Genomic DNA, 23,355 nt, shown 5'->3' on the forward strand with positions numbered 1-23,355 from the left:
ATGACCATAGGACCATCGTTAGGCTTTATTTGTTGACCTTGTGAGTAAATGTACAAAGTATACTGTACTGTAGGTTGCACAACAACTCTGTTTTTGTTGTAAAGGCATTGATATTCAATTACATTGATCCCTCACACTAGGCCTGTTTTCATTAGCTCGAGTTTGCCAAATAACCTGCTATTTTAACTATCCTGATCTCAAATTAGCCAGCTAATTTTCGTCTTCATCAGCCCGCAGTTGCAATTAGCGTGATATATTTGGTCGAGAAAATATCCCGTAAAATCTTGGTCTTGTTTCCAAAATATCGCGCTATTTAGGAAATAGCTGTTTTTAATTTGTGCCCGTCTGAGATACATGTAGTTTGTGATGAGCGTTACAATGTACATTCAACATATTGATATCGACACTTGCTTTATCTGTGTTTTACTGCACGTCACCTACACTAAATGCAATATAAATGCACAAACATCATCACACATTAGAGTGAAATACATGTACCTGTATCTCCACCCCCTAGTACCCCCCCCCCCCCCCCCTCTCCCCCAATTTTGTTTTCATATTTGCAAATTATATCTAGAGGCCAAAGAGGATGGGAAATTGTTGTTTATTATCGTTATTTTTTTGTAGAGACTCCAAAATTAATTAAATCTCATGCCTCATTTGCACTGCTCTAAAATCAAAATAGATCATTACAATACATTTTTGCGTCCTTTCAGAGCTAATGGGATGCATCAGAAACCATGACAATGAATATGTACCGTACATTTACCCTGTGCCCCTGGTCAAACTTGTTGTTTTCCCTAGGAACTTTCTTTAGACCCAATAGTCTAGTTCCTAATTGCCATCAGAACCAACCAAGCATAGATCCCCTGGGTTGGACCTGGACCTAATCTTACAAAACAAAGCTGCCCCTTTGACTTTTACAGTGTTCTATTGATCATCTTCCTAAAGTGGAGGTTCATCAATGGCTGAGCTTGGTTTTGCATTGATCGGCTTGCTTCTATATAAAGCAGGAAGTCTTCTATTACTTTTGTATTATCATTATTGTATATCATTATAGGAAACCTGTAAATTAGACATGACAGAGTTTGTAATGAAGTCAGTTTAATAGCATGATTGATTGTACAGGCCTATTGTTGTAGACAATATATAGAGACTTGAAACTCAGCATGATTATATTAATGTTGGGACAATGACGATGAATCGGGATACATCTGTGTACATTGTAAGAAATGCCTTGCCAATTTGCATCCTGCATTCTCGTAGGACATTGTTCTGTATAAAAAGAGAACTACAGGTAGAAAAACAAATCATGATAAATTTTGTTTCTGGAAACCTAATTTGAAAGGGACTGTATAATTTGTATCAAAGAATCATTCTTATAAAGTTTGTTTTTATAAGTTGTCTAAACTGAAAGCTTAAAAAGAAACAAAAATACAGCTATTTCCTGAATGATTTTTTTTTTTTTTTTTTTTTCTGTACATACTAGTAGGTCTTCGTTGTACATGTATTTGTCCTTGATTTCAAAACAACATGTACAATTACATGTACTTGAATCTCTCTACAAGAAACATAAATATATTTGCCTCATGACGTCAAGACATATCTGCCCTAGAATTCTGAACGAACTGAAACCTTGCAGTCCTGTTTGCAAACTAAGGAATTCATACCAAGTTTCTGCCCTAGAGAAGGAGGTCGGCCCTCCTCCGATATAAAGTCAAGGTGAAAAGGAGCACCTTTTGGTCTCGGGTTACTCAAACTACCATGCAAATTGGCAACCCTCTTGACATTTGTGAGCGATGACTTTCAGAAAGTCGTCCCAGATCTGAGTCAAAAGTCTAAAGGTATGCCCCAAATATGTCTCCAAATCACCAAGCAAACAAGCTGTATACAGTACATGTAGATGAACATTTGCACGTTTACATTCAATGTATGTCCTATTTTCAGATAATGCTTTATTGATTCTTCTTCTGTAGTTAGTTTAGTTTTTTGAAGTCCGTTAGAACTGGAAATTATTGTTGGGAAATACTTCTTCTCAAGGGTGAGAAAATTTTTTAGATTGGATGATAGCGTTGCATGTGACAATGACTCTTCAATATTTAATGCCTGATCACAAATATAGATTTATCATGGACTTATTTTAAGCACATTTACGTCAGGACACGGTGGTCCTTTTATCAAGCCTGTACATGTAAAAGGTTATTTAGTAGTTTTAGGATTAATTATCAAGCTTTGAAGTGTTGATCACTTGAAATTGAAAGTCAGAGGATTTAATGGGAATTACCTGTACCGGTATAGCAAATGGTTTAGTCTTTTGCTCGCTTGCTGATGATATTCTGTCCTTAATATAGAATTACATGAATTACATATCCACTATTCCACTTCCCCATATCATAGGTGACACAAAGATAAGTTAGCCCTTGATTGCCTTTTTCCCCTTTTGAACAGGTTGTTAGGTCTGTACAATCAATTGATCGAACGATCAATAGATCAATTGCACTGTCAACTATTAAACCAGATGCACATGTGTGGTCGTGTGTATTTAAAGCAAATAATATTGTGTTGACATGAACAATATTTACCCCATCAGAAATTCAGAAGAGTCATTAGGCTATTTGTCACGAGATTGCGACCCATAAAGTTTATCACTGTCTGTTTGGTTTCCATGACTACCATTGTCCAATGAAAATTCTTCCCTCATCCGTGTTGCAATTTTCATGGACAAACTGGCATTTCATCATTTTAATTTACTTTTTTGTTACTTTCAATATCGACTTGTACAGTGTACTGGTATTTGCGTAGGGTAGAGAATATGTGTTGGTTCTTAAATTGAGTTCTATTGTTGGCTTGCTACAATATTGCCGTCTGTATGAATGCTTAGGGGCATGATGAGGTGTGTAAGGAATGCTTTAAGGTAGCAAAGTTAGCCAACGGTTTACCCCAAATATGTCAGGTATTCCCGGCTTTTTTCTGTAAGTCAACAGGATTTAGGTCATATGTGTACACATTGTACATAGAGGTTTGGAATACAAGTGTTTTGTGGTTTGTAAGTATTCAAACCGTGAAGCTCAATTTCTTATTACATTTAACTCAGTTATGGTTTTGAACTTGAAGCTTGGTCGCGGTTCCAGACAGCTAGGAATCGTTTTGTGTGAACAAGAAAACGTTTGTGCATCATTTGAATGATATCCTGAAGCAAATGATTCCATGAAGACTTTTTTTTTGGGGGGGGGGAGGGGAGATGGGAGTTGATAATTATGAATTAGCATTCAAAAGATTCTACTGTTTAATCAGGGCCTATACCGGATACACGTAGCCCTCAACTTTTATGAATGAAATTAGTTGAAGTGATCCGTGAATTAGATCTTTTAAAGTGAAAATTGTTTAAAGATACTATTCATTCATTACATCGTATTAAACATATGAACTCTCAAACACATTATAATTGCAAAACATATTTAATAAAAACAAGTATACACTGTAGGAAAGGCAGCAACAAGCTAGAGGCCTACACAATCATACTAGCACATAATTATGAGCATCGTGACGTGGCCCAGACAATTTGGCCACCTTGTAAGTTCTTGTTTGCAAGGTATACAGCTAGGCCTTATATCGATTAGCATGTACACCTGTAAAATACCACCGAATAAAGGAAGCATGGAATTGACTTCACTTGTTACACATGTAAGATAGAGCTAGCTGCAGTGTATTATGCACCACCATCGATTGGTTGCTAATCAATATAAAGTAAACTCCAAGTGCTCATCCGGAGAAACTACTTTTTGTCTCGATCTCCTAATTGTCCCTCTTTACAATGCTTTCTGTAGAATACCTGCCTTCGTGTGGTGGCCTTAAGGAGACAAAAAGAGTGAAAAGAGTAGCAAAATACCCAGACCTGAAAATGCTATGGGGGCTTTAGTATATTTATAAGGAAGAATGAAAAAACCAACAGCTCAATATCTTTCTTTGTCCTTTTTTATAAAGCATGGAATTCCTAGCATACTGTACAAGAGATGGTTTGGGCGATTTTTCACCCCCGTAACACCCCCATGTATCATACCAGTTTTGTTGAATTCCTCTGTGCAGTAAATCCGTAAAATACATTAGCCAAACAAATTATAACCTGGCAAAATGTGGGACAAAATTGTTTGAATTGTACTCTTTTTATGAGGTCCCTCAATTATAATGCCAAAAAATGATGAATCAGATATCATAAATCAGATACCGTTTTATAGAGGGGGATTACAGATGATATGAAAGGAATGAAAAAGAATGAAAAAGAATATAAAGAGCAGAAATGAAATGAATATCATCTGCACAGAATACAAACATTTACTGTTTATACATCTTTCATAAAGCAGTCACAGAATCCGGTTTGAATTATGTCAATGATCCGTAAAAGTTAACTATTATAAACAGAGTTCAAGTCAAGTCAAAATCACATCATCATTCATCTATTATTTATTCTTGTTTTTGCTGTTATATCATATTTTTGTTTATGTCCGATATTGAGTTCAGTGTACGTACCGGTATGTACATGCATGAAGAATTGATGGTAAGCTAAACAATTTTGTATGCGCCTCAAGGGTTATCTGTAGGCTGTGAGTTCAAATCTCGGTCATAATCATGATGTTTATGCAAATAGCAAGGCCGATGGGAAAATCTCTGAAAATAATTATTTACGAAATGATGTGATCAAAGCGGTGATATAAATAGAAAAAAGTAAAGAAAATCACCTATTTTTCACATCATCAATGTCCTCCAATGAAATGGTTCCGTGAACTTGAAAAGACAATGAGAGTCACGGCCCGGGCAACGGAAATGCCCGGATGGCCATTAGGTATGGGACGCAACAAAAACAATAGCTGAGGGGATAAGAGAGTGAAGAAACTATATAATTCCCTTGCCTAGACAGTAGACAGCTATCAGTCAAGAGGATCATGCGAAGAGCGTGTTTATCCCCTAATTGATTGACTAGTGTTATTGTCTGGTGGGATGTTATGGGATTTAGATAATAGACATATAATTGACATCTTATGTGAGTGGGTTGCTGAAGTTGTTTTTGAGTAATCCTGCAGCCAGGGTCATTGGAAAGGATGCCTCATTTGTTTCCCTTGATTTTTTAAAGAAAAAGACAGTTGATTTTATTGTGGAGGTAAATAGGAATGAAACAAAAGCCAATAACAAAGATGATGTACATAAAGCACTTCCACCCACGCTACCTCCAAATGTCCCTTACCCTTGATACAATTAATACAGAAAACTGAATGGCTAAAGAAGAAGAGCTCTTTGCTCTAGATAAAAATAAAAATTTCACATGGCAATTTGTTCCTTTCCTTTTTGTTGGGGGGGGGGGGGGGGGCTCTTTCAATTTCGCAAAGATCCTTGAGAGCTCTCCGGAGCATAATTGTTGTCTGCTCACAAAACCCTTTTTGTGACACTTCATCATATTTATTACATGCACATGTAGCTTTAATTATCAACCTTCTGTTCCCTGTCCCTCCTTTAAATCTCTCTTTAAATCGAGGAAGATATTACGAAACGGCATGATCGAGCTCCTCTATCACTTCCATCAGTGCCAATATATAGCATGAGGTTTAATCTCCCTGCATCATCTTTCATCGTCCCTGACACCTTGGCTGCTCGTGTTATTAAGATATCTCCTTAATCGTCCTGAGGGTGCAAATGATTCACCCCTCGCCCCGCCCCGGGGGAACGATTTACCGAGGACTAATTACAGATCTGTCTGATCAAGCCCCCCAAGTGAGCCCATCCTTTGCAAACACAGATTCGATGAAAAGGTAGATTTTCATTTGATGGTTCGCGATGTCTGTCACCTGCAATATTGCATTAGTCGCGCTTCCTTTCCCCATATGGACGTGTTTACATGCTGCTGCCGAACATGAATCTTAAAGATCAATGTGCCAAAGCTGCATTTAAAAACTTTTTTAAACCTTCATTTTACATGGCCTGCTATAATCAGTGTTTTATTGGAAATTCAGATTTTTCATAGTAACCAATATAATTAGACTTTGGGCTGCTTCTTATGATTTTCACGATCATTTTTGGAATGGTTTTGATTTAAAGCATATACATTTGTCTTACTTTTCTTTTATCTCAAATGATATAATTTTGTAAGAAGAGGATGTCAACATAGGACATGTTTGTGTATATAAAATGCATCACAAACCATGTCGATGATGAAGCTTGTGAGGGAAAAGACCTCACAATCTCAAATTTTATTTGATTGTTACAAGGATTTTTGTGCTGTACATCACACAGCTAAGTTCGCGGCGAAATAAGAATTGATTACATTTTTGGTTTCACTGTCATCAGATAATTCGATAAGGGGATTTTTAGACACCTGTCCCGAATTATCTTTTGATATAGTTCCTTATCGGTAATCATGATGTCATGCAGTTTCATATCTAAGGCCTAAATATGGAATAGGATCCGGTGATTCAAGATCAAGTTGTGTCTTTTTCTATTGAGGAAATAATTCTGGGCTTGTCGCCTCTACAAGGGCCGTCGTTTAGATGGCATTAGGAAGTCTGTTCATAATTTACTCTAAAGATATCACTAGTCTTCTGTAGGTCAGGAACTTTGCCGACAGTGGCGGATGCAGGAGGGGGCACAGAGCCCCCCCCCCCCTCCACCCCTGTAGCTACAAGATGCTACTAGTAAACTTTAATGTTCACTTGTACATTTGTGACCCCTTTCCCCCTCCCGTCCCCCCCCCCCCCTTCTCATTTGAAAGTTTCATGACCTTTCTATACATTGTAGCAAAAGATTTCATTTTATTTTAGCTGAATGGGTACCAATACTAGTCCTGAAAATGCCTACGTTTTGTGGTGCCGATAACATTCTTATCGTCATATTTCCAGTAAGATGAATCCCCTTACTGAAAATCAACCGTTTTCTAGTGATTTTTTTGTTGTTGGTATGTTCCTTTTGTTTTGTCTTCAGTACATTGTTTTTGTTTAAATATCTGTTATTACAGTCTTAGCTGAATTGTAAAGCATAAGTTTCATAACCATGTTAAGATCGTGCCCTTGGCTTAAACATACTGTATTGTATCGTGCTTTGGGGAAATATTTTAGAAACTAAGCGTGATGGAGAACCATGCCTCATGGACCCTCTGTGGAGTTCAACTTCTTGGGGTTCGGTAATCGGATCCTCGATTATATGGACTTAGGATTGGAAGCATTTTTGCACGTCTTTCCAGTTTCCATCGGATACATTTGAACAAAGATCAATCCTTTATGTCTGATATCGGGTGTGGCCACGATAGGATGTAAACATTATTGGGTCTTCACGTCATAGAATGAAATAAAAAATTCCCCTTTCTTTGCATGGAATAACCAGGTACCACTATGCCAATTATGATGTGATGATAATTATATCACTTTGATAATAAAGTATCTACTATCTATGGGTGTTAAAGGGGCATTTTAATACAGACATCAAGTGTGAAATACAAGCACATTTAATGGTGGTACATTTTCTAAAAGGGAAATAAAAAAATAAAAATCATGTCTTTTTTAAAATGTAGATATATTAAATTATATTGCTACTTTTGTAGATGAAACAGGTTGATTACGGTACAATTGTGAATTAAAAATAAATAAATTGAGATGTACACAATGTGTTCTTACTGAAATCCTTATGTAGCTATTGCAATTAAATCATGAATGTTTTCTTTTCATCCACAGAGGGCGCTTTGCAGTTGTCCGCAAGTGCAAGCACAAGGAGAGCAACCGACACTTCGCAGCCAAGTTCGTAAGAAAGCGCAAGATGGGACGAGACTGCCGTGAAGATATCCTCAAAGAGATCCGCATCCTGGAGAACTCGGTCTTGAACCAGCGTCTAATCGGTCTCCACGAGGTTTACGAGACATCAACAGAAGTCATTCTCGTTCTGGAATAGTAAGTTTCTTTGCCTGTTTGTCAAGTCATATAAGGGGAGGCAAGTAGAGCAGGGTTCTCTATCTACTGTAGGACGTTCCAGATTCAAACCACAGTAATGCCTTTATAGTGCCCTTTGGTGAAGCAGTGATTCTCAATTACTATAAGTCCCTCAGATAGGACTCACAGCTGTAGATCCTGTCCTAGCTCATCTTCAAACTTGTAATTTAGCCGTTAGATGAAATCAAAACAATAAATCAGTCCGGAAATTCATTTAACTTCTCTAAGTGAAAATGGTAAATTTTGAACTTACTGCTTTAATAGTGAAATGTCTTAAAAAGAACTAAAGCATATTTCTGTTTCAAAGGGTGCTTAAAAAGAAGAAGTGCCTGAACACTGCTTCACAATTCACCTGCATATCTACATGTATCATGACAGATTTGAATGAGTGTCAAAAACTGTCATGTAACCGTGCGATAAGTTCAAATCAGTTAAACTATAGTTTTGTAGTACCATATGCTATCTCAATCTCTCTCTTTTTAGCAAACAATCTTGGTTTCCAATTTGTTAAAGTTCAAGTGCTGTATCATTGCCTATTTAAAGAGAGCCACTGGAATTGTGCCATGTGTGTTATACCTCGGAACAATTCAGACCTTACTAGGCCTATCTTCACTACCTCGCTAATTTGCGTCTTCATCAGCCCGAAGTTGCAATTAGCGGGATATTTGGTCGGGATTGTCATCCCAAGCTATCTTGGGATAGTTTGCAAAATATCCTACGATTTGGCAAAATATCCAGCTATTTGTCCTGTGCGTCTTCACCAGATCGAAGACTCGCCCTATGCGCTAACGCTGAGCAAAATATCTCGAGCTAATTTGATGAAGACGCGATTTGCAACTTCGGGATTATTTCCCAAATCAGAAATAGCGGGCTATTTTGCAATCTCGAGATGATGAGGACGCGCCTAATGATTCTGATACTTCACTTTTTAGGCCTGGGCTGTTGATAGTGATAGTTATCTCACTTTAATATCTGCACTGGCAAAGTCAGATAAAGTCTTAAAGAAGCCTTGCAACCGCAGCTACACTTTAACCCTTTAACGCCCAATGAGAGGTGTTTCATGGTTACAGTGTATGTGCGGGAGGGGGAACGATGAGGCTGGCATGCAGGGAGTTTAACAGCAAGACCGGTCTATTTTGGAGGTTCAGACTTTTCACATTCTTGTGGATTGAGCTCTCCGAACCTACTGCAGCAGCTCACGTTACGTTAAATCTCGCGATCACGCAGATTCTCGTCTCTGCCCAGACTTGACCCTTACCCTCATTTCCTTTCATCAATGACAGGCAGGAAAAATGCTTGTTTCATGATGGAAGGAGAAACAAAATAATATTGAAAGAGGGGAAGAAGGGGGGTTTTGAATTTATAATTTGGCTTAGGCATTCAGCTTATTTCTTCCTTATTGAGGTAACATTCTTTAAGTCAAGTGCATTAAGTCCCGAAGTTTTGATTTAAGCTTTTGGAATTCGGTAACCTTTGCTTTATGAGCTGAAGTACATGTATCAACTATCAATGATTCATTTGATAATAATATCCTCTCTTTACTGATTCTCTTATTTAAAGGAACTTTAGATGATGAAATTTACTTAAAGATTTATACAACTGTAAATGTGATCGTACCATGAAAATAGAATCTTGAGAATCCAAGGTGATACTGTAAGTGAAACCAATTTCCTGCTCACCTACTGAACTGTACATGTTCATGTTCCAAGAAAGATATGTACATGTATCGAACATCATATCATATCAAGAACATTTGAGGAGGAAGACATGTTTTTATAGTACACACCTGTATTTTCCACATTTGTTCAAGCTTGTACTTCGTAGAAACAATTAATACAAGGAAATCCTAAGAAACTTTGAGAATGTGGATTCTTAGAATATTATGAAAGAGTTTGCAGGTATGATGATAGTTGATACACACAGATCAATATCCTGGAAAGGAAATGAATATAAAGGCCACAATTGAGAGCTACCAAACAGTTTAAACCACTAGTTAACCTGAGACATAGAAAATAATGACCAACTTGCGGTGGGGGAGCACTCAGGCTACACGTGCATGTGTCGTTGAGTTCTCTACTGTTTTCTTGTTCTCATATACATGTACTGTACATGTACATGTACACATGTAGGAATTAGAAAATGGAAAATGTACCTGTGTTTACATTAAAAAAATGAAAATATTTTTTTTACTCCATTGTTTTTGTTCTTCAAAGAGCCCTTATGACCAATGGTTTGCACAGAATGTTAGCCCTGTTCATTTTTGCAAATGCCATAAAGTTGGTACCAGGTCATCTGGCCCTGTTGGTAGTACAGCAACAATTTTGTTCTGTTTTGAAAGCTGCAACATTTGGGGCTACTTGGGAGACACATGTACACATGTGTTAACCTTTTTAGGTGACAATGATTATTCATATTTTTAAGAAAAACGCTAAATGTCATTGTTTTTAATTCACTGTTAATACTTTGAATTAAAGAACACACTTATCATCACAGGTGTGACGCTTGGACCTACATGTAAAAAGATGATTGAGTGGATGGGGCATTCAATTTAATGGGTAATACGATTACGTAGGTCCATTAGGTCAGTTTCTCGAGATCTATTACCGACGCAGCAGGTGTTTGGGATAGGCGGAACTTTGATCAGATTAACACGAGGAAACAACGGTGGTTTTATGGGCTTGTACAACGTCCTGTGATAACGAGCCTGTTCTTGAAAACGTCTGATGCGTCAGCAATCACACCGGTCCTTGTAAGGTCCACTTCAAAGTCAAATTAGGTATTCAATTAAATAGAGTCAGCTGTGCTTCTCAACATCTGTTACTGATGCCCAATATGATTTCATTTGCTTTTAGTGGCATTACTAAAGCATATTTTTAATCAATGACACACATTTATGTAAGTTTGCAGCCCCTTCCCCCATTTTGATTTAGGGGTTGCCGCATGGTCTACTCTTGTCCATTTTGCAATGAATTTCAACTTTCAGAACTCTAGGTTTGAACTGAAGTGTAGTGGAGGGAGGGAGGGAGGGGTTGTGGGAGGGGTACTTGGTGGAGAGTGCTGGTTTTCCCCTGTAATCTTCTGAAGTGTTGAGATAAAAATGTAAGTAGGGGCATGTACTGTTATTATACTGCATTTAAATATAGTTGATTGAGATTTATTTTAACAAAAAACAGAGTTCAGCACACACATACATGTATTTGAACTTGTACAGTTTAGGATGCTATTTGTTCTGAAATTGGTCACAATATGAAAGTTGCAAAATGCATTGCACATGTCACCATTATTTTTTTTACTAGACAACCCATGAAGCTTTGGTTGTAGCGATAAACAGGAAATATTCATTTGAAAAGAAAAAAGTGCTCATTCTCATCAGGAAATGTGTTATAGGAAGCGGGGGATGGGCCCACACAAATCCCACAAACGTGATCCAGGAAAACCCTTGCTGTGCCATGACGTGTTCTAAAGCCATACCAACTGGCTGTGGCAAGATTTTTGGCAAAATAACTCTTTATTTTGCCCTTATTTGTCTGCATAGTCGATCTGCAGTATCACGTGACAGGGTTTTCTAAGTTACCCCCCCCCCTTTCCCCTCGTTAATGAGTCATGTTTTGGATCTGTTTGAGCCATCTTGTTTTGTGAGATGGGAAGAGATAATCATGTGATTTAGTCTTTGTTTGGGTGCATGAGCTGAGTAGTCACATCTGGAAAAACTGATACAATGACACACGCCAAAACCACCATGTGAGGTCATACCAGTCCTAATTCATAATTCATATTGATAATGAATGGATCAGTGTTTTCATGCTGTCAGAATACTCGAAAACTAGAAAGTGATGTGATGTTTTTACCAAGCTTTAGAGTTTAGGGAAGCGAACTGCTGAAAGAAGGTCTTAAAAATCTTGACAAAACATACTGACAAATAAGAAAGGAATGCTTGCATAAAACTTAAGCAGGTTTTGTTTTTAGGTCAAGATAGTAAAGGAGAATAAGATTAAATCATAAAGTGACATATGTATTTTCTGTTATCGAAGGTTTCTTGCCGCAAAAACGGTCTTAACAATTTGCAAAAGTTTTAAAGAATTCCTACTAAGTTTCCATTTTAAAGATAAAGGTGAGTTCATTAGCAGGAATCATGACTTTCCAAAACAGCGAAGCACAAAATAGATATCAAACTTGTTTTTCACTCTGAAAATACTGGGTATAGATGATCTTGTTTTCTTGAAATTGTATTGCTTTGATAATCAAATAGCCTGCATGCAATTTGCCATGTGATGTTTCATTTAAATATTAAATGTTATTAGCAATTACTGAGTGTTTCAAACCACACAATATGTACCTGTATTATGCGAGGGCCTTGATAAAAATATGAATACCGGTAAATAAAATTCTCAGAAGTGTGTATTGTTTTAGAGAATAGAAAATGCTCTAACAATTGAATTATAAACACAGAGACGGCATTAATAATTAACCACGATTTACGGAAATATTATTTTCAGTAGTATATGGAAATGCCTACCAGTAGTTTTCATTTATTGATTCTAGTATGTTCTGCAGGCCTACCTATGATAAACAAATTTGTTCACTTTACTGGCAGTAGTTTGTCAATAGTTGACCCTATATATTGAGATTGCAATGGGATAGAAAGATACATTACAGTCATTTGATATTGTAAGTGGTTTTCTATAAAAGGCGATGTTTAATTCGAACTAAGTCCTTTTTCTCTTGGAAGAGTTTAGAAATGGAAATGACTGGAATGTAGTCCCACTGAGTTAATCTGGAGGGGGTGAAAGAGAAAGAAATTGAGAGTTGCACAGCAAGAGTTCTCACCCTCGGTGTGCAGAAGAATTTTGGTAACGTCACTTCTCGTTACCGGGATATCGCTTCAAAGAGGCTGGCGTCCTTTCCTTGCTATTCAAAGAGGAAAGATGAATATAAAGAGGCCCACTAAAAAAAAATTTTAAAAAATCATTTTTAGTTTTGTTTTGTGATCTAGGGGTCTAGAGGTGGGGCTTTTTTCCCTTGAAAATAATGTTGTACTGTAATATATTAATATGAGAATTAAAAATGTTTCATAGTTATGTAGATGGAGGCTTACAGTGAGAAACAGATGAAAACAGAAACAAATATCAGAAGCTTGGAGTTAGAGAGAGAGGGGGAGGAGAAAGGGAAAGGGGCAGAAAGGGATCGAGAGAGAGAGAGAGGGGGCAGAAAGGGAGAGAGGTTGGGAGAGAGGGGCAGAAAGGGAGAGAAAGGAGTTAAGAGAAATCTTATGATTTTGAGATTCTTTCATTTAAATATTTGAATTGCACAAGGTTTGATTTTCAAATGCAGAATCAGTTCACTAAATGAATAGGAGTAGGAAAGTGGAACATGTTCTAATACGTCTGACTATATACAAATTGCCAAATCTGTTTGTCCAAGATTTGAAATTCGCTCCTACAGTACCTTAATATTAAGCTCTTGCCGAAACAAAACAAACGTGCTGCGATGTCAGATTTTTATCTGATCGCGGCCTATTTCACCGGTCCTGTGATGATTGTCACGATTGTCACGATGTTGGCAATGCGTGTGGGTGAACCGTTAATATACATGTACCAGGGTAGGGACTGGTTTAGAACTATATTTAGCTGAGAATCCCACTCTCGCAGCTTGCAAAATTGAGATTACCAATCCAGAAATACTTGGACTTTGGGCTATTAATCCCTGTACACAATGAACTATACAAAGTTTATTGAGTCATGTTGCCGAGATGCAGAGTGTACAGTTCATACATCATGGCTTTCTTGTCAAAATCTGTAGCATGAGTCCTGTTGTGAATGTACACAAATGCAAAAAAAGAAGAGAAGGGGTTCGGTTGCTATGCTATGAATATTTATTGTCTATTACCTACCCTTTATTGAAATTTGTATTAATTAGTAAATCCTCAATCAGTGAAACTACACTGTAATGCAAATACATTTATAATGTGTGTGAACTAAATTTAAAATGATATTTTCTAAGTAAATTCATGGCAGTTCAATAAAAAATGAAATAAAATAGAATTTCATATTTTTTTCTCGGAAGAGATGTAGGGGATGGTGGGGGGGGGGGGGGGGGAGGGGGGTGCGGCCATTTGGAGAAGTTGTTCATTGATAGCTAGAAGGGTGTTTAATCTGTGGAAAAGAATGTTGAATAAATGCCCTTCTGGCTCTCAGCAGAACACATGTTGTATGATAATTGTACTTGAATCATAATGTGTGATAAAAAAAGAAAAGACACATTGTATATAATTGTTTAAAAATCATTATTAGGGCTAGCTGAGGGTAAAACATACTAGCTGAGGGCAAAACATACTAGCTGTGCGAACTTGAGATGTTAAATTTGTCATGACTGGTCACTGGTGTCGTATATGAAAAACATTGTTAATTTGTATGCCATAAGTTATTAATATCACTCGTTTTCTTTCTTTCTTCCTTTCTTTCATTTGCAGTGCCAGTGGGGGCGAGCTACACCAGTACTGTGTGGCGGACAAAGAGGACGGGTTCTGTGAAAAAGACGTGGTCAGACTTTTACAACAGATTCTAGAGGGCGTTCACTATCTGCATTCACAGAATATAGCCCATCTGGATCTAAAGGTAATGATAGATATGATTTATGGTTTGTGCTTTGCAGTGTTTAGAAATAAACGTTTATATTATGTAGATGTAAGTGGGTGTGAAGAGAGAGCAAAGGAGTGAAAGGAAAGAGAGAGAGGGGGGAGAGAGAGAGAGAGGGAGAGAGAGAACGGGAGAGAGAGGGAGAGAGAGAGAGAGAGAGAAAGGTAAATGTATTCTTGAAAGTGATCATAGCTCAGTGACATAAGAAGATTAGAGAGAATTACACTGCACTGTAGAGAGACACAGATGTCAATGCACTGAAAGAAATAGAAAGAGACAGAGAGAAAGAGAAAGAGAGAATTTACAAAGACAGAGAAAAGAAACTGCATGGGTGAGGAAAAGAAAAGAGTAAATATGTGTACATACAAATGTACTAAACAGAAAGAGTAGTATATACATGTACAGTACATGTAAAATGCATAGAGTGTATTCAGTTATGACGTCTTATAGAATGTTTTCTTTACAAGAAATGTATTAAAGTAATCTCAATTACCCAGAAATTTAAAGCTATCGGCCTATCAAGGACAGAATGAACGGGAGATTTTGATTTAGATTTAGATGTAAATATAACAGCAGTGCTCAAGATTATAATTCCCAGTAACAGGCAGTGGAGAAGATTGAAGAGAGAAACCAAGAGAGGGGGGAACAAAGAAAGAATGAAACGTTTGATAGGATAAAGGGTGAAAATAAAAAGAGTAAACTTTGAAGTTGGATGATGACGTAGCTCCCTGGTTAACCAGGATGTCCCTATCACATGAAGGATGTATACCGAGGACACATGGAAATTGGCAATCAACAGAGCGACCAGGGACTAGGGGCACGTGGTACCTGCCCCCCTCCTACCGGTATCCGCACCCCTGGATGGGGGCGGGAATTACCCCTCCAGAGGGATAGTTGGAAGGGTTTGGCTGCAGAGTTTTGTTTTCATGTACTTTGTACGTGCTGATGTTGGAGATTGAAGATTGTGAAATTGATGATCTTACGGTCCTACTCCTGACCTGTATTCTCAGTTTCCATTTCTCAACAAAATTTGTAGAAGAATAGAAAATAATGATGCTCAACAACAACTTCTAATTACAACTACATCAGCGTTTTAGTTTTGTTATTTTCTGTTCTATATGTATGTTGATGTTGTATGTGTGTCTTGCCCCTATAATTTTGGAGAATTTGAAGCCTACTGCCTTGTTTCTCTGCCAGTGGGGGCACCCCCTCCCCATGTTTACCCTCTTTTTCTTTTACATTTCTTAGAAACAAATCATTTCTATAAGGTTTGCACAGGGAGTGTCAGCTCAGTCTTTCCCTCACCAAATTTGTGACACATTTCTCTTCTGCATCTTTATATCCCTCCCTATTGCTTCAAGCTTGTGAGAGAAAAAATAACCAAACAAATTGGGATATCTATCTTAAAGTCAATATTCTAAGATCATAAGAGGATATACTGAACAGTTACAGAGAGTAGGACTTTCTAGGGATACAGTGTGATGAGATTTTCCAAGGGTAACTCTAGCTCGCCTCATGAACTTGCGAGGGAACGCCCACATTCTAAACTTGCTTCAGATCTTGGAATCCAGCCCAGATGAAACCCCTAGAAATCTAAAATTAGAGGTCTTCGGTCGAACCATCTGTCATTGAGTCTGTTTTGAAGTTGAGTGAAAGAGTTTCTTGGCAGCCACTGTGTTTAATATGCAGTGCTACTTATAGTTCATTGGGTATTAGGAACATTGAGGGAATGTAATGTACATGTATAGTCAAACCCATCTACCAAGGCCACCAAAGGTAACGTATGACCAGTGAGGCAGTGACCACTGTACTATAGACAGATCACTGTAGACAGGTGGCCTTTCCAGACAGGTTCTTCGACACACATCATGTGCACCATCTCCACTCCCTGGGGTTCATTGAGGGGTACTGTCATTCTGCATGTATACATTTTGGCAATTGGGTCCAATTAAGTGCTAAGGTTTAATGAGGTTGTCAACCTGACTGAACTTGTGTGAAAGGACATTTTGTTGCTACCCTGCTTGTAAAGAGTTCATACTAAAGCTCTAAAGATGAAGAACCTGAAAAATAAAAACCCTCCTGAAGGAAGTAAATGAGACAAAATTCAAGAGCACATCCAAGCTCTGTAGAGTCTTGCAGATGGAGGTAAAGAATGGTTTCTCCCTATATCTTCGTCTTTGTGACCCTTTTGTAAGATATTCGACCTGGGTCTTGGAAACTCTCATAAAAAAAGTAAAAATTATGAGAGCAATATAAATAACAGACGTAAACAATTTTGACTGACCAAGACAAAAAAAGAGGTTCAAAATTTTTGTATTCTGATAACAAATTGTTTCTATTTTTGCTCATGCTTGAAGGCCTGTCTCATTCTCGAGCTTCTGGGGTGTTACAAATATTCAGACTATTATCTTGAGATATATTTGTTTGTCTAGGAGCAAAGATCTAAGAGGAGGTGGAGGGCCCGTCTCAAGTTTTTATCGTTTTGGAAGCAAGTCACGTTTTTCATCTCACTTGAGATAGCTTGCCTCTGAGGCCAGTCAGCTGAGTACCTGTCACCATCACTTCCCATCTCCTTCAGTGATAGGGCCAACGATCTGGCTGCTCAGGCTGCTCAGGTCGGTACATGTAGCTACTGTGACAAATTAGACCCCCTTTCATATTTAGGGGTAGAATAGCACTCAGTCTGGACTGAGTCCGGAACAAAGCTAGTGTAGTCTACTCTGAATGGTATCATCATAAGATTGATACACACTCAGCGCAGACTTCTAGACCCATTTTGAGAGAAGGGTTTAGTCTGGACGTAGTCCTGGCTGGATGTGGACAGTGGGACTGTTACCTGCACTGATTGGAAAATTGAGAATTTGAGATATGTTCTGATGTACATGTATGTTTTTACAACAAGATGGCAGGCAATGAAATGTAAACAGTTAGAGCGTAAGGAACTAGACATGTCATGTGTGGAACCATGGAAACTAATGCGCACAGGCCATAGCTGATGTGATGCATTCTATGTGTAGCTACTGTAAATATGAAAGGTAGAATGGTTGTAGGTGTGGATCTACTTGGGTATTTTTTTAAACTAAATTGCTCAACCCAAGTTTGGACCATTCTCTTTTGCATTGAGTACAAATATGATATAATTAGGGTGAAGCGTCCTGACACCTGTAGCTATGCTAAGACTGAGAGCTGTGTGATGTTTGGCTAGTGCACCAAAATAAAACTTGACCTAGTGATACACTTTGTCTTTAAATCATGTTCTTATAAAACAATCCTTCAGAGGTTAAGGAGATCAGGATGGCTTCCGAAAGATCCTGGCAATTTTGTTTTTTATTTTTTATTTCTTTAAACAGAACTGTTCTTACCCCATTTGGCCTTTGGTAACTGTTTTATGGTCTGTTGTTGTACAATACACATGTGCTCTTTCACATGTCTTGGCAAAAAAGTGATGAAATTTGCAGTGTTTTAAGCTCTTAGCGGTAAAAGATACCATAGTCAAATATTTTAAATCGTACATGTATCCATGCAAGAATGAAACTGGAGGTTTTGCATTCATGGTAATTATGAACCATGCAATTTTTTTCAGAATTTTAACGTAGATTTCCTGCATTTTATACATTCTTAGCTGGCATTTCTTCCTCAATCTCCCGAGACTGTACAAAAACTCTCAGGTTGTCTGGTGATCTGTCCTTAAGAATTTCCCGTCGCCCGTGATATTGAGGGACTATACTCTGACAAGTGCAAAATTGTTTGAAGTCTAGCATCTGAAGTCGTGAGAGTTTGAGCTCGCTCGGGGTTGAATTGGTGCCAGTCTGATAGCAAAGGATTTCAGAATATTGCTTATGTATTTTAATATACATGTGTATATATATATATATATATATAGCAGTGAAATTTGAACATTTCTAGCCTGAAGGTGATTTTCATGGTCCATATGGGGTCGAGTTTGTCGGACAAATGGGGTTTCCCTGCATACAATAGAGCTTAGGAAACCCAATCCCCCAAATGCATAGGATTTGCAACTATACTTATATATATCAGGGAGATGAGAGTTTAAATCTCCCTGCTTATATGTAAGGCTCCATGCTTTTTTTTCTCCCATAAAGGGATAGATTGCGATTGGGTAAAAATATATAGGGTATGTATGGTTGATCAAGCCACTTGTTGAAATTAGAAACTTTAGGGGTTTGGACTTGTAACTTGGGGCCCCAATTTGGCCTATGTGTCCTGGGCACATGCTCTGTTCACTCTTTGATGTATAGACCAGCTACATGTACATTCCAACCAATATATATAACAAATGTTTGTTGAATTTCTAATTCATTGGCCTTGTAAAGATACAGCAAAATATGTTACAAGTAATTTTACATAGATTGAAGTATCACTGGTTGATGTTGTTGTGATGAGTTGATCCCTCTATTTTCTTTGCTTTTTAGACCATGATTTACTTTCTTCCAAATAATATAAACAAAATAGTTTACTCAAGAGAGTTGTTAGACCAAAGCAATTAACTTTTTTTTTATTTGAAAATAAGTAAACAACACAGTCAGTCTTAACAATTTACTGGTGAATGCAATGACCCATGTACAATGAAAATGTAGACCCATGATTGACCATTACTATTTTTCTCACTGGCCAAGGGGGAGGAAGCTGATTCAAATAATGGGTGTTGCGTGCAGAGAGGCCATTAGGGCCTAGAGGTGGAAACGGGTGAAAACACTTTGTGATGTCACTGGTTTTTAGTTGTCGTTTTTATCCCCTTTGGGAGCGAGCTACCTTTTGTTGGTGTTTGCGTGTTTGCTGTTTTCGTGTTTTCTGGCCGGCCAGGCAAGGACATCGGTATTGTCTCATGACTGTGTGTTGTGGGTGTGATGGTCAGTCATCAAAAGGAGGAGAGAAAAGGCGTGGAGAGAGCAAGAGAGAGAGAGAGTGAGTGAGATAGAGATGGAGAGAGAGAGAGAGAGAGAGAAAGAGAGTGAGATAGAGAAAAAGAGGCAGACAGAAATTGTGAGAGAGAGAGAGATAGAGAGACAGAGAGACAGAGAGACAGAGAGAGAGAGGGGGGGGGGGGGAGGTGGAAAGAGAATGGGGAGGATGGGTGACAAATAAACAGTCCAAACTTATGAAGCGAGAGCATGCATGAATGAAAGGGTTAGAACTGTGGTTGCTATGCCACTGGAGTCTACATGTACATTTGTCTACAGGTATGTCTCCTTTATAGCAACATGCCTCACTCTAGATAATGTACATGTAGATTGAAGAGGAGTTACAGAATTCTGGAATCCAACGCTTTGAAATCTCCCCTTTTCTATAGAAAATTCTAAAAAAACAGCAGTGAATAAATAATTTGTATACTGAGCCACAAGGCAAAAAATGTACCGTAGGTGTGGACATGATGTGAACGTGATGAAACTGACCAATCTCTCTGTCCATAAAGATTAAAGACCGGCAATAATTAAAACAAACGGTGCTTGACCATGCAGGGGCTAGTCTCCTGATAGCAAGTCATGATCCTAATGTCCAGTCTGACCAATGGGCTGGAGCCTGGATGGAGAGACAGAGAGAGAGCGAAAGAGAGATCTAGATCAGAAACTGATCTACTTAATTAAATGACAATGAAAGAATCACGAAGTGATTGTGCACTGATATTCCATGTTATCAACTTTATCAAGGTGTCCCCCCCCCCATAAACTTTCTTCCTGCTTTTGTTGTTATTGTTATGGTGTTACCCTCTTTTCAATTTTTTTTCAAGCCTTGACACAAAACTGTTAAACCTTGGTTTTGTCATTTGTCTTTTGTCACTCCCATTAGTAAAATTTTATTTTCACTTGAAATGTCACAAAAATAATGTGGAGGTTGAATGAAATGGGCATGCTGTAAAGGGAATTGTTGCATTGCCAACTCAGCGTGAGGTCTAACTCTTGTAAATTATTAATTTCAGTTTTATCAGTATAATGTAATATGAATATCATCTAGATAAGCAATGGTGGACTATTAAACTGTTTGGTATGAGGAAGAGGGGACAAGTGGGGTGATTAGATTAGATAAGATATGGTTTCAACTACAGCAAACTGAATTTTTTAATTTGATTTGAGACTGCATGAGGATATTAAAGCTATTCAATTATGTTTTTGTTTATCTTTTATTAAGTAATAATAAGAAAAGAAAACTTACTAATGGAGAATGTTGACAGACAAATGACAATACCAAGGCTTAAAACACTTTTGTGTCAAGGATAGCAATTACACAATTGTGAAAAGGAAAAATAACAGGTGAAGAAAGTGTTTAGAAAAAGTCAATAACATGACATTCCAGTGCAGGATCATATAAGGATTCAATCATGGTCATTTCCCCTACAATTATAATTCCAAAAGGCCTCCAGGTTTTATACAAAGATCAAGTTGATTTATGCACAAGCCTATGTACATGTACTTAGTCAGGCAAAATAAAGTATATACTTGTAATCCCCATGAAATTATATTATTCATTTTGGATTTGGTTGTGAAAGTATGAAGGTACTTTACTTTTTGATAAACGTAGGGGTGTTAATATTAAAAGACCTTTTAGGAGGGAAAAATTTCGCATATCACTGCTAATCCCTTTAAAGAAAATATGTTTAGAATTGAGGAAATATTATTGATGTCAAAGAAATGAAAGAATGCAGTGGGATTTAAGATCGAATGTTGGGCGGCATTCCATCATGTTCCTTTGTTATCATCACTGCAAGTTGGTAAAATAAATAACATTCTTTCTGCCAGCGATACTCACAGTAGCGCCCATGACGACATGCTGCGAGAGAGAGAGTAACTTCATGCCCCTCCCCCTGAGCAGCATTCACACCTTCTTTTACACACACTTTTTTGTGGATTTTAACTATTTTTCAGATTTTAGAAAATAAAGAATTTCATAGACAGATGGTTTACATGTACAACTAGATCCTTGCAAGACTTGAAACTTGCCTTGCCTTGCCTTGCCTTGCCTTGCCTTGCCTTGCCTTTGCCTTGGTGTGGGACATCGCAAGAAAAAATAACAATCCTCTGCTTTATATCTACATGTACTTGCGGAGGAATGAGAAAGCGATTTTAGAGCCTAACATTCAATTTGCATAGCTATTGTGTTAAAACATGCCCAAGGTAATCTTCTTTTCCTTTCCTTTCCTTTTTTCCTCCTAATTTCCTTTTGTATTCCATCAGTCCAGTCTGATCTCCTTAGTCCAGCTCAGATTTGAAACAGTACATACAGTATCTTGTGATCCCCCCCCCCCCTTTTTGGGGGGGGGGGGGGGGGGGCGGTGGAGGTGGTTGAGAGGGGGCATAGGTTTGTAGACAGTGAGGTCTGATTGAATTCAGGATTATTAACTGTACTTCTAAGGGAAGGGAGGTGTCAAGGATTGTCAGCATGTTTTGAGCATTTTATCACACTTTCATTGGTTTTTGTTTTGTTTTTAAGTAGGCCTGATACTGTGGTAGAAATGGAGGTGCCTTTAATGCTACACTGAAGTAACTTTTTCATTATTTTTTTTTGGGGGGTAGGGGGGGGGGGGGGGGGAGGGTTTCATTTTGGGTTATTAACTCTGCACTGGACTCTAATATTAAAGTTTAAATTGTAAACCACCCACATGCTCTTTCATGTGATATTCTTTGAAAAACGTCTACTGTGATCCCTTACATACATGTAACTTGGAAATTAGCGAGACAAGGCTTTTAGCACTTGCCTGCCAAAAAAATAAAAAGAGAAGAAGGAAATAAAAAACAATGTTTTACTTCCAAAAGAGAATTTTATGCATTAAAGCATGGATGGACCTTCTACAATATACATGTAGGGTCCACAATAAAAGCCACCCACCTCAAAGGTGTTTCTCAGAGTCGAGGCAGCATTCTTCTCTTATGTCATTTTATTACAAGGTAATTATCCTCTGCAATTATAACACAATACGATGATGGCTGATCGGACCCTCTTCTTCTTTAGGTCGGGTCGATGCACCACCAGTCATGTGTCTGTATCCAATAGCAGACTAGTTTCTTGTAATCTTATTTGCTACATTTATTTCATCTACATCTACATTTCATTATTATGTAATCACTATAATAGGTCTCATCCCCCACATGGTCTTTTAAATACCCAGGTTTACAGACAACTTTATGCTTTATAGATAATGGTGTTTCAGCTATAAACTTTGTTTACTGGTACGTATTAACCAATCGAACTAGGTCACCAATATTCGTTGACACTTGAGCAAAAGCATGGATATAGTTCTTTTTACAACCCAAATGAAGCTTAGTCTCTGAAGTCACAAGAAAAAAAAATGAGGAGATGCATAATCACTTTAATAGGTCTCATCCCCTGCACGGTCTTTTGATTACTCAGGTTTACAGATACAGTACTCTATTCTTTACAGATAAAGGTGTTGATATTTCAGCTATAATTGTTTAAACTTTGTTTCAACCCAAGTCTGTCTATGTTTTGAATTATAACTCCCAATGGAAGTAGGTCATCAATATCATTTGACAATTGGGCAAAAGCATGGAGATATTTCTTTTTAAAACCCAAATGAAGCTTATTCTCCAAAGTCACAAGAAAAAAATGAGGAGGAAGAGGAAGAAGGAAATAGAGAAAATGAATTAGTAGACTGAATGGAGAATGCTAGCTAGAAAGTTGATTGTGCCTTTTTAATGCAACGCCAGTTCCAAGAAGTTACGGTTACATAATGTCTGGTTATACATGTTTGTCTCTTAGGTGATACTATCCAAATGCACAGC

The 23,355-nt window shown here is 37.8% G+C and overlaps 1 protein-coding gene across 1 annotated transcript in view; it reads left to right on the top strand.

Moving 5' to 3' along the window:
• Positions 1-23,355, top strand: part of LOC582485 (serine/threonine-protein kinase 17A) — a 53,042-nt gene that overhangs the window by 9,985 nt on the left and 19,702 nt on the right. Inside the window, exons 2-3 of the mRNA XM_030990659.1 lie at positions 7,713-7,925; positions 14,434-14,578. Coding sequence (XP_030846519.1) covers positions 7,713-7,925; positions 14,434-14,578 — 358 coding nt within the window. The remainder of the gene's footprint in view (positions 1-7,712; positions 7,926-14,433; positions 14,579-23,355) is intronic.

This window comes from Strongylocentrotus purpuratus, unplaced genomic scaffold (genome assembly GCF_000002235.5).
Source record: "Strongylocentrotus purpuratus isolate Spur 01 unplaced genomic scaffold, Spur_5.0 spur5_scaffold_19, whole genome shotgun sequence".
In the NCBI taxonomy this organism is placed as follows: domain Eukaryota; kingdom Metazoa; phylum Echinodermata; class Echinoidea; order Camarodonta; family Strongylocentrotidae; genus Strongylocentrotus; species Strongylocentrotus purpuratus.